The 16,849-nt window shown below is 39.8% G+C and overlaps 3 protein-coding genes and 1 non-coding gene across 5 annotated transcripts in view; 1 reads left to right on the plus strand and 3 right to left on the minus strand.

Annotated features, from left to right (window-relative positions):
- Window positions 1-203: 203 nt before the first annotated feature.
- The window catches only part of XB940087.L (uncharacterized XB940087 L homeolog), a 38,098-nt gene continuing 21,452 nt past the window's right edge, over window positions 204-16,849 (plus strand). The window contains exon 1 of the mRNA XM_018236663.2: window positions 204-1,027. The gene's annotated coding sequence lies outside the window, so the exon portion shown is untranslated. The remainder of the gene's footprint in view (window positions 1,028-16,849) is intronic.
- LOC108701698 (protein FAM135A-like) lies at window positions 7,072-8,615 on the minus strand. 2 transcript variants are annotated; one of them, XR_001933210.2, is made up of 4 exons: window positions 8,353-8,615; window positions 7,913-8,026; window positions 7,287-7,587; window positions 7,072-7,181 (listed from the first exon to the last, which is right to left on the minus strand). XR_001933210.2 is itself a non-coding variant. In XM_018236664.2 (3 exons), the coding sequence occupies exons 1-3, from the start codon at window positions 8,492-8,494 to the stop codon at window positions 7,382-7,384; spliced, it is 462 nt and encodes a 153-aa protein (XP_018092153.2). In that variant the 5' UTR covers window positions 8,495-8,615; the 3' UTR covers window positions 7,072-7,381. The 2 variants fall into 2 exon arrangements, 1 of the variants encoding a protein (XP_018092153.2); XM_018236664.2 differs by having other exon boundaries at window positions 7,072-7,587.
- LOC121397878 (protein FAM135A-like) lies at window positions 9,400-9,930 on the minus strand. The gene is made up of 2 exons (XM_041575890.1): window positions 9,726-9,930; window positions 9,400-9,638 (listed from the first exon to the last, which is right to left on the minus strand). The coding sequence occupies exons 1-2, from the start codon at window positions 9,809-9,811 to the stop codon at window positions 9,452-9,454; spliced, it is 273 nt and encodes a 90-aa protein (XP_041431824.1). The 5' UTR covers window positions 9,812-9,930; the 3' UTR covers window positions 9,400-9,451.
- On the minus strand, window positions 11,709-13,946 carry LOC108701696. Its single transcript, XR_005964001.1, has 4 exons — window positions 13,640-13,946; window positions 12,707-12,780; window positions 12,209-12,342; window positions 11,709-12,009 (listed from the first exon to the last, which is right to left on the minus strand). It is a non-coding gene; the product is annotated as an uncharacterized LOC108701696 (transcript).

Raw genomic sequence — 16,849 nt, forward strand, 5'->3', positions numbered from 1 at the left:
ACACTTGGGCATTGGTTTTTCGTCTTTACAGCGAAGTTTAAAATAGAGGCATTTGTAATTGACTTTTATCGAGTGATTTTTTTGCAAAGCTTTTAGGTTAAATTTCTATGTGGTGGTTGCTAGGTATTTACAACGGAGCATTTGTTCGCAGTAAAGATAGCGGAGTTAACAAACAGAGGCCCGTGTCGCAAAATACCTGTTTACAAATTTAACATTTAGTAAACGCCCCAAATGTGACTGACCACGCCCAGTTATATGAGGCCTTCCCAGTTACTAGTAAGCCCCGCCCACTTGAACATTATCTCCCGCCCAAATCAGGCCATTGAGGGGCTGTAAATGGGTCTGGTTTTAAATATAAAAGGAAATGCTGAGTTTAATGTGTCACAGTTTGCTCTTATGTAATGTCCTTTACACTGAGACAGGAACTATCATTTTGGAGAGGGGCGGAGCATTAAGAGAAGAAATACAGGAGAGACTATTGGCAAATAATGAATATATCAGGTGAACTTCCCCATTGAGAAGACAATACTGGTTTCTTGGCAGGGTGGCCACCTGGCTTGTATGTTACTGGCCCATCAGGCAAACGTGTATGAACACAAAATGCTAATACAGGTATGGGACCTGTATCCAGAATGCTCAGAACCTGGGGTTTTCCCGATAATGGATCTTTCTGTAATTTGGATCTTCTTCCGTTAAGTCTACTAGAAAATCATGTAACCCTTAAATGGCCTCCAATAAGGATTCATTACATCTTCGTTGGGGTCAAGTACAAGCTACTGTTTACACAAGGTTATTTTAGACAAAATTAGCTGCAGCTCTGGTGCTCTCCCAGCCCCCTAGGCAATGAGCAGCGGGAGCCCACTTGGTTCCTGGGACGCAATTGTCGCAGGACCCGCCTACAATTATGCAGACACGAGTCTGCTGCATCTCCTCTCTGCCTCCTCCAGTCAGCCTGCGACTTCCTGCTCTGTGGACTCAGCTTTGGGACCCCCCATGGCTGCCAAGGACCCTTCTGGACTTCATAACGGTAAGTAGCCTTTATCTTAAAGTTAGTCAGATGGTGTTGCAGCGTTTGTCCTACGCGACACAACTGTCGGATGCAAACGCTGCGCCTGCAACCAACAGTCGTGTTGCGTTGGATGAACTCTGCAACACCATCCGACTTTTGTATTACTTACCTTGTTTTTCTGCTGCATCCGACTTGACACAGGCGTTTTGTTGTCCAGCGTCGGATCCGACAGAAGCGCAAAGAAATCGTCTGGGTAGTGCTGCCCTTAATCGAATGAAATAATAAACATGACTGACTTCAATAAACTTTTAAAAACTGATAATATTTCACCATTTGATGGATTCTGTAACCATATAAAGGAACAAGGCTGCAGGCCGAGGATAATGTACCCCCTACTGTAAATGATAAGGATATTAGAAGTCACTGAGGGGTTCTGTGACCATATAAAGGAACAAGGCTGCAGGCCGAGTTATACAGGGAACTGTATCACTCATGTATTATAAGGGATAATGTACCCCTACTGTAAATTATAAGGATTTTAGAAGTCATTGAGGGGATCTGTGACCATATAAAGGCACAAGGGTGCAGGCTGAGTTATAGGGTAGGACTCCACGAGTGATTTTGTCGCGATCCAATGCACTGCGACTTGTCGTATGCGACAAAAATAAGGTAAGAGATAGAATTGTCCATGGTGTCGCAGCGTTGATCCGAAGCGATCCGACTGTTGATCCGATGCATGCTGCGTCTGCATCTGACAGTCGTGTCGTGTAGAATCAACGCTGCAACACCATGGACAATTCTATCTCTTACCTTATAAGTAACATGCGTTTTGTTGCAGCGCGTCGGATTGCGACAAAATCGCTCGTGGAGTCCTACCCATACAGGGAACTCTGAATATCACTCATGTATTATAAGGGATAATGTACCCCCTACTGTAAATGATAAGGATATTAGAAGTCACTGAGGGGTTGTTCTGTGACCCTATAAAGACACAAGACTGCAGGCTGAGTTATACAGGGAACTCTGAGTATCACTCATGTATTATAAGGGATAATGTACCCCCTACTGTAAATGATAAGGATATTAGAAGTCACTGAGGGGTTCTGTGACCGTATAAAGGCACAAGGCTGCAGGCTGAGTTATACAGGGAACTCTGAGTATCACTCATGTATTATAAGGGATAATGTACCCCCTACTGTAAATGATAAGGATATTAGAAGTCACTGAGGGGTTCTGTGACCGTATAAAGGCACAAGGCTGCAGGCTGAGTTATACAGGGAACTCTGAGTATCACTCATGTATTTTAAGGGATAATGTACCCCCTACTGTAAATGATAAGGATATTAGAAGTCACTAAGGGGTTCTACGACCATATAAAGGCACAAGGCTACAGGCTGAGTTATACAGGGAACTCTGAGTATCACTCATGTATTATAAGGGATAATGTACCCCCTACTGTAAATGATAAGGATATTAGAGGTCACTGAGGGGTTCTGTGACCATATAAAGGCACAAGGCTGCAGGCTGAGTTATACAGGGAACTCTGAGTACGACTCTTGTATTATAAGGTATAATGTACCCCCTACTGTAAATTATAAGGACATCAGAAATCATAGACTCTAGTGGTACTTCGCTCCCTAACGCCTGGCGCATTTGCGCTCTGGCGAATGGACGTAACTACGCAAATTCACTAAGATGCGGATTTTACTGAAGGTTACCTCTTGTGCCAGACTTGCCTTCGCCACCTCAGACCAGGCAAAGTGCAATAGAGTAAATAGGACTTCCTCAAAAAATTGTTGTAAATGTTTCTAAGTCCCAAAAAACACTGGTGTCTTTTCCTTTTTCAGGGTGGTAGGCTGAAAAAGAGCGTAATTTTTTTGGGGGGTACCCGGCTTCCCCCCTACATTTCCCAACATATGGCACATGGGTTCATGTGCAGGGCAATATAACAACTGTATTTTATTAAGGTTTCCCAGGCTTGTGTAGTGTAATGTATTTGCTGCAACATATACGTCCATTGTACTTTAACTTCCCGCCGTATGCTAATTAGCCAACGGTAGCCCAACTTCGCTTGGCGCAGTAACGCAAGCACAACTTTGCCATCGTTCAGCGCCCTGGACGCAACTTCGGATTTTAGTGAATTAGCGTTGTCCTGGCGAATCTACGCCTGTCGAAGTGTTGAGATGTGAGCAAAGCCGTCACTGGCGAATTTTCAGAGGTTACTGAATTTGCATCTGAGATGTTTCCTTCTAGTAGCCAGATTATTTATTAATTAAAATGGTGGAATGTTTCTTTTTCTGGTGAAGAAGAATCTCCTTACAAATAATGTAGGACTTGTCAGTATTGATGGGCGAATTTATCCTGAAAAATTAGCGAAATGCATTGAAGTCAATCGGTGTCAAAATTATTTTTATACGTGCGCCTATTTTGTCCGGATGCATGAAAGTCAATGGGTGTCCGATTAATTCTGCCATGCGCCGACATTTTTTTGACGCGGCAAATTTTTGCCGCAGTTTCACAAATTTATTTGCCGACTGTGAAATGCAGAAATTCACCGCAAATTTGCACCTGCCAAATTTATTCACTGATCACTACTTGTCAGTACAATGTGTCAGTATGAAGGGATTACGTTGTCCCACTTGGTTTGAAAAATCATTTAATTCTTCACTAGCTTTCTCTTATGGTTCACCAGTTGAAGCTGGGAGGATGCTGAAGTCATTGTTCATGTAGTAAATATAGAAATTAAGAGAATAATAGAATTTAACATTTTTACAAATTATGAATGTGTAGCAAAATACTGACTGTTTTTTTCTTGTTTCAAAACTATATTTTTGATCCTATCATAGCAAATAAAGTTGGTTTGTTTGACCTCTATCAGAATGGTTAGCTCTTCCATGCTAATTGTAGTTTCCTCAACCAGTTAGTAGTAGTAATTTAAATTAAACCTACATGGTACTAGGCCATTAGATTCCGGACAATACCAGCAACTAATATATTAAATTGTAACAGATAGTTATAGTAAAGCTTTGGCTGGATGCTTCATAAATATACAAGGGGCCCATTTATTAAACCTCAAATTCTTCTGGTCGAGTTTTCAAAGGGGAAAACTAGAATTTTTAGGGGGAAAAAAAAGATTTATACCACCCCAAAGCTGCTAAAAATCCAAAAATGCTGCATCTTGTTGAGGTCATGTAGAAGTCAAGGGCAGATGTCCCTGAAGATGTTTCTTGACGCTGTGATTCGTGCTGGTTTTCATCCGATAAAGTTGGCAACAATTTGATATAGTAGAGTTTTCAGAGCATCAATTCGAAAAAGTCACATGATTTTAATTGATGCTCGATTGTGGCGTGAGTTAAATTCATGGATGGGAGTTAGGTCGACTTTGTTTTATTAAAATATTTAGATTAATTTGAGTTTTAGTAAATACGCTCCTGATTTAGACCCTGCATTGCTACTGCCAAACATGAGCCAGCAAAACAAAACTGTGCAAAAAAGGTAAAAATGAATATATAAATAATAACCTATTGTAGTATACAATTCAAAAACAATAAGCTTTTTTGAAGGTGGACTACCTTTTTAATTCTACATAACACTGGGGCTATATGAGGGTAGTTTAGTACAGACAGGCTGGAATTAGAGACCATGGGGCAGATTGACTAAAGGACAGAGTGGCTAACGCTAGTGACAATTCGCTATTTACTAACAGGTGCAGGAATCAATTCGCTAGTGGAAGACACCATCGCACTCGTTCGTTCACACTCAATCGCCAGACGAATTTTCGCTCTGGCGAAAGGTCGTTACTCCGCAAATTCAGTAAAGTGCAGATTTAACTGAACGTTACCTCTTTCGCCAGATTTGACTTCGCCACCTCAGACCAGGCGAAGTGCTAAAATGAAGATGCATCTTCCTCAATCTTATGTCACTTACATCATATCCTGTCTGCCAAAAATGCATTAAAGTTCCAAAAAAAACGCTGGCGACTTTTCCTTTTCTGAAGCGGGATTGGCTGCAAAAGTCCTGACTCAAACTTTTTTTGGGTAACTGGTTTTCTCCAGACATTTCATAACATGTGGAACATTCATTTTACAGTGGGCTCATGTGTAGGGCATTCTATTAACTCTCTTATCTTTATTAAGGTTCCCTGGACATTTTTAATAAAAAGTGGTAACTTCAAGCATTCGCAGCAACATTTATAATAAAGACGTCCATACAACTTTATATTACCCGCCCTGTGCAAACTGACCTAAGCGCAAGATCACTAGCGAAATTTTCACTAGGCACAAGCGGACGCTAGCGTATCTTCGCTATGAAATGCTTGCACTGCCGAAGTAACACTAGCGAAAAGTCGCCAGCGTTCGGCGCCCAGGAGGAAACTTTGCATATTAGTGGATTTGCGTAGTTGTAGCGTATTTGTGCCTGGCGAAGCAGAGTGAGTTGTGTGAAGCTGACACTGGTGAAAATTCGCCCGTTAGTGAATCTGCCCCCATGGGTCTCTTTCTCAGTGTTGAGGCATGGAGGAAAAGTAACATCCCTTTCTTAGTAATGATGTCCTATATTAGGACTTAGGGGCGAATTCACTAAGCGCCAAATCGGCTAACGCTAGCGTGAATTCACTAACGGACACTGGCGTAACTTCGCTAGTGTTACTTCTCACCCTTACGCCTGGCAAATTTGCGCAACGGACGTAACTACGCAAATTCACTAACGCGCGCATTGTTCTGAACGCTACCTTTTACGCCAGACTTCCTTCGCCACCTCAGACCAGGCGAAGCGCAATAGAGTAGATAGGGATTGCTTCAAAAAAAGTTAAAACATTTTCTAAGTCCCCAAAAACGCTGGCATTTTTTTCTTTTTTATGGGTGATAGGCTGAAAACGATCGAAATTTTTTTTGGGGCTCCCCTCCTTCCCCCCTACATTTCCTAACTCATGGCAACTTAACTACACAGTGGGCACATGTGTAGGGCAAAATAAACATTTTATTTGCTATTTTGAAGGTTTCCCAGGCTTGTGTAGTTCTGCTACGCATACTTCCATTGGAAATCGAATTTGGCGCCGTATGCAAACTAACCATCGCTAGCGTAACTTCGCTTCGCTTGGCGAATTAACGCTAGCGCAACTTCGCAACCTTACGCTACCCATGAGCGCAACTTCGGATTTTAGTGAATTTGCGGAGCGCTAGCGAAAATACGCCTGGCGAAGTGCAGCGAAGCGGACGCAAGGGCAACTACGAATCTTAGTGAATGTCCCACAGAGTGTCTCCCATCACTCAGTATCCCCCCAAATAACATCAATGTCGTAGAGAGAATCTTTGCGCTCGTTTTCTCCATTACAAACAACACAGATCTGAAGTTTCCTGTGTCCAACAATTTTATAATGTTTGGTCATCGACTTCCCACCCCTCAACTAACAATAGGGTAAAAGAAATATAAACATATTGTCATAATTATCATCTTGTTTACTTTCTACTAAAGGATAACAGAATCAACAAATGAAGTTTAATTAAGTTTATTTTATTGGTTAATCAGTAACAAAAGAAATACATTTCACAGATGCAGCATTTAAATTAAAGATGTTTCTGGAATCTTCTTCTTCTTAAAGAGACCCTGGGGCAGAGTACTTTGGGTCTCTTAAAGGAAAACTATACCCCCCAAACAATGTAGGTCTCTATTAAAAGATACTGAGTAAAACAGCTCATGTGTAAAACTGAACCATTATCATAATAATATACTTTTTAAGTCGTATGTGCCATTGGGTGATCATAAATAGCAAATTGCCATTTTAAAAAATAAGGGCCGCCCCCTGAGATCGTAAGATTCACTGTGCACACATACAAACCACATGTAAGGTCACATGAGCCAATTAACAGACAGAGTTCTGCCTTTTGCTTCCTCACTTCTTCCTGTTACAGTTAGTGTTGTAGTATTTCTGGTCAGGTGATCTCTGAGGCAGCACAGATAGAGTCACGAAATGGTGGCTCAAGGCAAGAGATGTAAAAGGGCAATATTTATGTAAATATATATTCCAGTTTGGTAAGATTCTTTAATATGTCATTCAATTTGATATAAACTATCTGTTGCTTAAGTATTTATTTTGGGGGTATAGTTTTCCTTTAAGGTTTCTCTTCTTTTTGCTTATAGGCCAGGTGTATAATGTCGGCATTGCACAGTAAATCTGTAGGTAAGAATAAGCCTATGTCAGTATATTAATCAGCTATAACACAGTTGAATAAAACCGATTCTAAATACATGGAACAATCGACACAGATATAAATCTCACCATTAGTCCATTGTGCTACAAGGTAGAAAACGGTTCTGCAATTCAATGTCTCTGGCACTTCAACAGTATTAAACACGTCCGGCATCACATTTCTTCTATTCAAAGTATTTCAGGCCAACGTTTTGAAAGAAGTTTTCCAAGAATTGCCGAGATTTGATTAATGCGCAGTGGCCCATAGCCCAAACTAAAATACTGAGTAGTTTGGGCAGTTCAAAACTGGCGTCGTATCTCACAAAATGACAGTTCTTGTTGTTTAGAACAGGCTCAAGGACGTTTCGGAGCATCTCACTATAAACAGTTCCTGAAAAGGAAACGGCACTACATTGTTAATAAATACACGGTAGCCTTTCCATCCCACCAACAAACAATGACCTAGGATTTATCCAGCAAAGACTTGTGCACCTTCTTAATGTGCTGGAAACATTTTTAATAAAATGTACAGCTGGAAATATTTAGCAGGGGTCAACTCTCCTCCAGCCAAGAGGCCTACTTTCCTTAATTGCATAAATCACAACAGTGTGCAAGGCATTGTGGGAGCGGTAGTCTTGGCTGGTGGAGAACTGGCTACTGCTTCAGTAGTACTTGTACTCTGTTCAGTAGACATATGTTTAAAAGTGAGACCTTACCTAACTCATCTCCCTTCGTAGCGTCTTTGCACATTTCAATACGAGCGGAGTGATAGGGAACGATGTAATCTTGTAACGTGCCCGCTAAAATCACATTCTTGAAGTGCTCCAAGCCTATAAAACAATAATATTCACCATGAGATTCCAGAACACTGTTAAGGCAGCAATACAGACACATTTTTCATGCAATCACGGGCATAATACTTTCAATAAGATACATTTCAAATCACTATTTTGTAAGTTACTCAAGAGTATTGAGTCCATGTCAGGTCCATGGAGGCTGTACTATAAGACCTGCAAATATCTTAAAATACTACCTCGCTGGTTATGGTTAAAATAGTTTGCAAAAGTTTCTAATTAAACTATCAAATCGCAGTAGCTTTATTTTGGTGTTTTTAATATACAGATGAAATCCATACAAAATGGGCCATATGTCTTACCTGGTTTCTGGCTAAGTTTGTAGAGGAACCTTTGTCTTGGGTCTATGTGATCTGAGAATGTCATCTGAGACATGGAGACAGGTACATTCTTCCACTTCATTAACTTCATTAACCACAGGCCTATAACAAAAGACATGCACATGTTTATTCATTGTACTATATAAAAACATGTTAAAGTTCACTAAAATATAGGTAAAGATAAAGGGTTATATTATCAGGAAACACACTGCATCAGCCGTGATCTTTCCCAAACATAATTTACATTTTTTTACTTTTGTCCTATCATAATTATATATTACTTGTACTTGATTAAACATGTAAGTAAATTAAACAAAATACATTAAAGTAAATTAAACATGGTTAAAGTGGACCTGTCACCCAGACCCTTTTTTTTTATTAAAGCATTCATAGCTGTTGTAAATGCATTTAAAAATCTCAGCTGTCAATCAAATTTTGCCTGCCCCTCCTCTATGCCTTAGAACTTTCCATTGAGCACTTCCTAGATGCAGCGCCGGATTTCATTGACGGCCGCCCCTAGGCCGCGCGGTCCGACCAGGCGGCCGCGCGGTCCTAGCGCCCACCTACACCTCCTCTTCCCAGCGCACCGGCGAAAAAACGCCAACGCAGCTGCTGTAATTGAATGGGGACGCACACGTCCCTATAATGCGGCTGGGCGGCATGCTGCCCCTATTTTTTTGCCGCCCTAGGCCCGGGCCTATGCGGCCTTGCCGCAAATCCGGGCCTGCCTAGATGTCACTGCTCTCCCCATATTCCCCCAGTTCTCTTAACCATTTAATTGTGTAGCCAGTGCATGGGGATGGACATCAGGTCCCCCATTCTGGTGCACAAACAAGATTCTAAGATGATGCAAGACTTGTCTTAATAACAGTGTCCACAAAATGGCTCCTGCCTGCTTGTTATAATTATGAATTCCCAGACTGACGGAAACAAGATTCAAATGATTTATACAGTGTAAATAAACTTCAGTTTGCTTGACAAACATGATAAAATAGGATTTGGAATAATCCTTTTGGGTGATGGGTCCCCTTTAAATCCATATACATATATTACTTGTTGTTTCTAATCTTTGAATTACTTGTCAATAATAAAGCAATGTGGCCAGTAAATCCCTACCAGTTTTTACAAGAAACATGTTGTGGTACAGAAGGCCCATATGTGGTCCACCGAAGGAGAGGTAAGTGTGCAGGTTTCCACGGTAGCAATCAAATTCAGGTCTCCCGAGGGCTGAGCGTATTATTAGATTGCCCAAAGAAAAGCCGATGAAGCTGCGGGGAGAGAAAAGTAACATTACTATCAAAAAATTCATATATATTAATAAATAAAGAGATTTTTTTTTTTGCTAATTACTGTACCTGATCCTGGAAATAATGAGCTTCTTGCTTGCTATGCGATTGAATATATCATTTAGGAGAAGTCTGCCTATCATATCAATATCCATAGTGTCGTATTCCTGTAAAGAAAATACAAGAAGTGAAAAAGAACACAATCAATATAAAACACAGAGACCGACACTAATGAAAACATTATAGTTGCCCCAATTATTTAACGGTGTATAAAATAGCAATATTAAAGGGCCTGTCTGCCAACAATCAGCAACAATAATCTTCTATAAGACCTATCCATATCCTGTCTTGTTGCTGAAACATTTTTCATTCAATTTAATAATATTATTCTATATATTTTGAGATATCAAACGCCATAGAAGGCGTTTCTGTTCAAAGGGATTTGCATTGATCGATCTATAATAGCGTCAGTTTGTGACAGATCAGTTGTTACAGTTATATATCAAAATGATCTTTATGGGCCCCACTGCAGCTGATCATTTCATATGAATCATCCGTAAACTAATAAAATTCTAATAATAAGAGGATAGATTTCTCGGGATAGTTTCATTTTATCACCATTGCCTATTAGTTTACATTGAGCTGAGATGGATAGAATGTTTGAACAATATATTTTGTATATAGGAGATGACCCCTCAGAACAAGATACACAGACATACGTACCTTGTATCGAAACATAAAGAAGTTGATTCTCCCATGTGTCACTCCAGACTCGATGTAAGTCCTTATAGGTAGAAGATCATATTGGCAACCTAGAGTAGAAATAAAGCTATTTATTTCAACAGGGCAGGGCAATGGTATATCATATGACAAAACACATGTAAAGTGTTCGTGTCAGAATCAAATCTTTAAAATTTTACTTACCACCCATGCCGTGCACACAGACTATTAGATGTGTTCCATCGTTACTACTGGAGTTGTCTTTTAAACCTACAATAAAATAAAATAAGTAATTATAATCCAAGTAACGTCCTCTTTCCTTTATGATCTAATGGAAAAATCAACGTTTAACTTACCAGTAAAGTGGCTCTGGTTTTGCGTACGTATAACTTGCTCCCGAACGAGTTTCTGTTCGCTGGTTTCTTGGAATAATCTACACAATAAAAATACACAATGGCAGGTCAAGAAAAACTGTCCATTGAAACACAAAATAACAGCAGCAATATTTACTTTCGCTCACTGGGGGGTGTTGTCGCTTTTCTACTCTATGAGATAATATTCTAAGAAAATGATATGATGTGTTTCTGTGTATAAATGATGCATCCCCATTAGACACAGTGAGTAACGTAGGCCCTGCCCTATAAGACTGTTGGGTCTTGATGAACATTTCTTAACTGTAGCTCAGTTTTAACCCATTACAGAAGAAAAGTTAATATCTTCATCTTTTTTACTTATAATGATAGAATTAGGCATATTTAGAGTAAAAAAACAAAACAAATGATGCCTAATGTCAATATTTTCATTTTTGCTGGAAGACCCGTATATATATATATATATATATATATATATATATATATATATATATATATATATATATATATATATATACAGTATTTACAGTATCTGGTTTTATGAGATTGCATTAGAGAACATTAACTTTACATAAGAATAACGCTCTGTAAAAAAAAAAACAATAGGTAAAATACTACTGTACCAGCCCCAGTAATCAATAGCAACCAATCAGATGCTCCCTTTCAAACAGACGAACAATCACATGCTGATTGGATACTCAAAGTTACTGGTCCTGGTGGAAAATGTACAACTTCTATTTCTATATAATAGTGTGCATAGTAAGTGCCCTGACTGCTGCCTCCCTCTCTTTGTAGATAGATAGATAGAGAGAGAGATAGAGAGATGGATGGATGGATGGATAGAGAGATAGAGAGATAGATGGATAGATAGATGATAGATAGATAGATAGATAGATAGATAGATGATTGATAGATGATTGATAGATAGATAGATATGGCCCTTTTTTATATTTTACTATTTAGTTTTTTTTATATTACATTTTGTGCATTATATTTATATTTGGTAGGGATCAGAACTTACCCTTTCCCCAAATGAGATGGCTTGTTATATCCAGGTACTGTTCTGATAGACATATTTTTCTTGCTCATATCTTCAGTACTAGCAACAGGGGAAGATTTAACGTCTTCTGAGCAATCTATAAAGTCTTCTGAACAATCTATAAAGTTTTCTGAACAATCCATATAGTCTTCTGAACAATCTATGAAGTCCTCTGAACAATCCATAAAGGCTTCTGAGCAATCTAGAAATTCTTCTGAGCAATCTATAAATACAACATTTTTAACGTTAGCAGGAAAATGCCTTCCCATACACAATCATATATAGAAAAGTGATATTATCTTTCAGCCGGTACATAATTGTACCTAATCTCAATGGTTCCATTGTACAGAGTGGGAGGAGTTGTGGATGAACAACTGTCACACACTGAGGCAGCAACACCTGTGGATTCTTTCCATACGTACCTATTCTCTCAGGCTCTAAGTACAGGTCTTCAAAGATTACGGGGGCAGATTTTGATACCCAGTCCTTGCACTCGAAACAATCTTCTTTTGGAGCTTTTTTGACTTCTTTATAAATCTTTTTATGGCTTTGGGCGCTGCAATGAGAAATGAGATCTTATATTTAGAAATAAATTCCATCCAGAGATCAGTAAACTAAAAACTTAGAGATGGAATAAAAAATCTAGAGTATCCAACAGCAACCAATCCTATGATTTTAAACACCTGATAATCAGACCAATAATATTTGCTGTTTGGTTTGCTAAGGATACTAGACTTGTAGTTAATGTGTACCATTTATTACATTAGCATGATATTTTCATATACAAGCATCTCTTAGAGGTAAAACTCTAAAGGACCATAAATATTTTCCATAAAAGTGTGTAAATGTAATATTCCCCAATCAGATAACAACTTACTGTCTCTAAACATAAATATTTGAAGAAACACCATTGTACTCACATCTTCTCATCATATAAAATAGCTTCTTGTCGGGGATGGTCAGTAGAAAAGAATAATTTCTTGAACTTTTCTTCCTATAAAACAATAAAATAGACACAGTTCATAAGCACAACCTTCAGAGATAACGGCAGTGTAAAACAATAAGGGGCCGATTCACCAAGGGTCGAATATCGAGGGTTAATTAACCCTCGATATTCAACTGGGAATTAAAATCCTTCGACTTCGAATATCGAAGTCGAAGGATTTTAGCGCAAATAGTTCGATCGTAGGAATAATCCTTCGATCGAACGATTAAATCCTTCGAATCAAACGATTCAAAGGATTTTAATCCAACGATCGAAGGATTATCCTTCAACCAAAAAAACGTAGGCAAGCCTATGGGGACCTTCCCCATAGGCTAACATTGAGTTCGGTAGGTTTTAGATGGCGAACTAGGGGGTCGAAGTTTTTTCTGAAAGAGACAGTACTTAGACTATCGAATGGTCGAATAGTCAAACGATTTTTAGTTCGAATCCTTCGATTCGAAGGTCGAAGTAGCCCAAAAAACACTTCGAAATTCGAAGTTTTTTTCCTTCGAATCCTTCACTCGAAGTTAGTGAATCGGCCCCTAAATGTAGCCCCACTGAAGAATGAGCACTAATCTGTAAGGGTCTGGCCACACCAACAGATTCGGGGAGATTAGTTGAGTTGCATCACGAAGAAAATTCGGGCGACTTCGGAAAACAAAGCGCCGCATGTGCCTTGCCCCAGGTGATTTTCATTTTAGCCGGCGGAGGGCAGGGGGAAGGCAGTTCGAGGAGATTGACGCCCCAAAGAAGAGGAGATTTGTCACTGGGGCGACTAATCTCCCCGAATCTGCTCGTGTCGCCAGACCCTAAGAGACACAAGAGAAAAGCTGCATCTGCTCTAAATCCTATTGAATGTGCTTCTTACCTTTATTTGCTTCTTCTCTTGTTCACTCTCCAAGGAGGATTGAAGGAATTTTCCCCACAGATTGAGAAGTTGAGCTGATAGCACTAATAGGCTTCTATTTATTTCTTCTGCCAGGTCATTGGCGTCTTCTAATTCCTATAGTTAAAATATAAAATAATCATTAATTTGTGTAAACAAGGAGAATACAGTATGTAAAGCACTTTTTAATACCCCAATAGTATAAGGACAAGTTTGGGGTGACAGGTTAGTATCGGACAGGCCCAGACTGGCAATCTGTGGGTTCTGGCAAATGCCAGAGGGGCTGCTATAAGGTGCCATAGAAAGTCAGTATTTAGTGGGCTGGTGAGGGCTTTATGGGCCTCTATGTACCTGAAATGCCAGGGCCTATTTTAATTCTCAGTCCGGACCTGGTATCAGATTACAGAATAAGCAACGAGCAAACTTACCGTCACTTTGTCAGATAACTCACTGAGCCGGGTTTTCAAATCCAGTTTTTCTGAGGAGGAAACAAAGACCATGTAAATGAGCAGTGAAACAACGGCATTATATTACAATTCACAATAATGTTTTGTATCTCTAAGAATACAAGCTTATTCCCTTTCCCTCGTGTGTTACTTTGCTGTTGTGATGTAAAATATGGAGTGGATCAGACTGGAATGGAATAAGAACCCCTAGGATATAGCAATGGTGTGACAGAAGAACACAACGGGGTTTATTTACTAGGATCCAAATTTATCTCGGTATTTCTAAAGTAAAAATCCAAGCAACTCGGAATTCCCGAATGGACCTTATTTATCATGCAAAAAAATAAGTTCGGGCAAATTGCAGACCTTTTCCCGAAAAGTACAAATTTTTCGTACTTTTCTGCAAAAACCACAAATCATCGGATATCAGTACTGACAGCAGCGCAGACACTGTAACCTTCCCCATTGACTAATACAGGTACCAGAGAGCTTTGTGATGCCTGGTTTTCGGATTTGGAGTTCTCATACCATCGGACTGTAATAAATCCCCAAAAATTAAAAAAAAATTTTTAAGGAATTTTTCAGATTTCGGGTATTCATTGCTTAATAAATAAAACCCAACATGTTGTGAGTTTTTGGGAGTTGTCCAGATGACCTATGTCAGTCTCCAGGGGGAATTTAGAAAGCAACGGGTAAATGTAATAAAACTTGTGCACCAGGACTACTAAGCCAAAGTAACCAATGAAAACATCTGTTACCCACCCCAGGAAATGTCTCAATAAAATGAATAAGAGGAGCCTTGTTAGATTTGTAGGCAATAATTGTAGATGCGCCGTTACTCGCGGTGCTTTCTAATGATGGTGAGTGACCTGAGATGAGTAACGACTATTTTACTATTTGCCACTGCCCTAATACTTAATGAAGATATCAAGGCCCGTGTGCAGTAACGTAACTAGAGGGATGCGGGACGTGCAGCCAGGCCCCGCCCCCTCCGTACGGCCGAAGAACTCAGTGGCGCACGAGCTGCCGGGGAGCCCTGAAGGGGTGCGGCCCTGGCCCAATTGCACCCCCTGCTCCCCCGGTAGTTACGCCACTGCCAGTGTGTAAACTAAGGGTCACTTTGGGACACCTAAATGTGCACTTTGTTTGTTCATGCCCATAATCTTTAAACTTCCAAGAGGAAAGAATGTGTTCATTGACTCATTAATATCTATTATCCATTTTGGATGTTGGGTGGTCAGACAAGGTCAATGTTTACATGAACTAAGTTGAACAAAACCTAAAGAGCAGGCCAAATACGCGGCACAAAGTAGAAGCAATCACATACCGAGCTCCAGCTTGCATGACGGAGGCAGCGTTTCTGATAGGGAGATGAAATAACTGTACAGTCCATCATAGGAAAGCAGCAAGCAGGATCGTAGTGTTGAAAGGAAACGGTAGGCATGCTGCAAGTATTTCTCTTTGATCACGACGCTTTTACCCTAAAATAGAGAAACAGAGGCTTTTGTGCTCATTTTTAATTCCACTCACATAACTGTTTTTACCCTCCGGAAGGTTCAAATACAATAATGCCGCTGTTGCCGAATGCCATATTTGGCCGCTCCTTCCCTTCCATTCAGATCCGCCGTGAGAACACCTGCCTAACTACGTGGGGACAAAGTGGGAGCTTGGCACCCCACTGTCCACCTATGCCAGCCCGACGCGTTTCGCTAACTAATTTGTCTTCTTCAGGGGCATATATGGGATCTGAATGGAAGGGAGGGAGCGGGCTATATGGCATTAGGCAACAGTAGGGTTGCCACATTTTCTGGAAAAAAATACCAGCCTTCCTATATATTTATCTTTTTTCCCTATTAATAACATTGAGCTCAGCCATCATTTTTACCGGCCAGGCCCTAGGCAACACCGGCATTTATCCCACTGAGGGGTGTCTGTATACAAGCACGTGGCTCCACTTGTTCCACCATTTGCAGATTTTAATTATTTGTCTTCTAATGGATATGTATCCGGCACTGCCAACGGTTGGTTGTTGCAGTGGGTGTGTGACTAGTGAGCGCTTTCTCTTTTTAATGGTAAAAAATTAAAAGTTACATTTTAAACTAAAAGATACTTTCTTGTGGGTAACACACTGAACTGGTTTTGCTTTGAAGCCGTTAAGGGATACCGACGGTTATCCACACTGCTTCAGGTTTTGATATTATTGTTTCTATTTTGATACAAACTTGCAGTGTATAAGCACAGAATTACTAAGTGTAGTGCTCCTTTATCTTTCTAAAGATCAAATACAAATTCAGGTTTGTTACTTACGTCTGCTGCCAATTTCTTTTTGAAGTTTTTGCCGTAAATGACACTTTCCAACGTCGGTTTTTTAGCCTTTGTACACCAGCTGGGAAGAATTCTTTGGAACACTGAGTTTTTCTTGGAAAAGCTATGAAAACAACTAAAAGAGATGTATGTATTAGCTTGCAATTGATATTATTTCTTAATAGAATAGTAAAAAAATGTCATCTTCTTTATCTGACAGTAAAAATCTGTGTACTTACCTCTTCAGTGGGGGTTGTAATACAACCAACAGGCCATGAACCATGATCGATAGCCTTGAAAGTGTTATAAACATTATATTTGTGTGGCCGTGAATCCCTCGATGCAGGTTAAAGTGCAGTCTCATGTCCTCCGTGCACATTGGTGCCAAATTCATACATATGCTTTAAAAACAGAAGATCGATGTGTTAAACACAAATCAAAT

Source organism: Xenopus laevis, chromosome 9_10L (genome assembly GCF_017654675.1).
Source record: "Xenopus laevis strain J_2021 chromosome 9_10L, Xenopus_laevis_v10.1, whole genome shotgun sequence".
NCBI classification, from domain to species: domain Eukaryota; kingdom Metazoa; phylum Chordata; class Amphibia; order Anura; family Pipidae; genus Xenopus; species Xenopus laevis.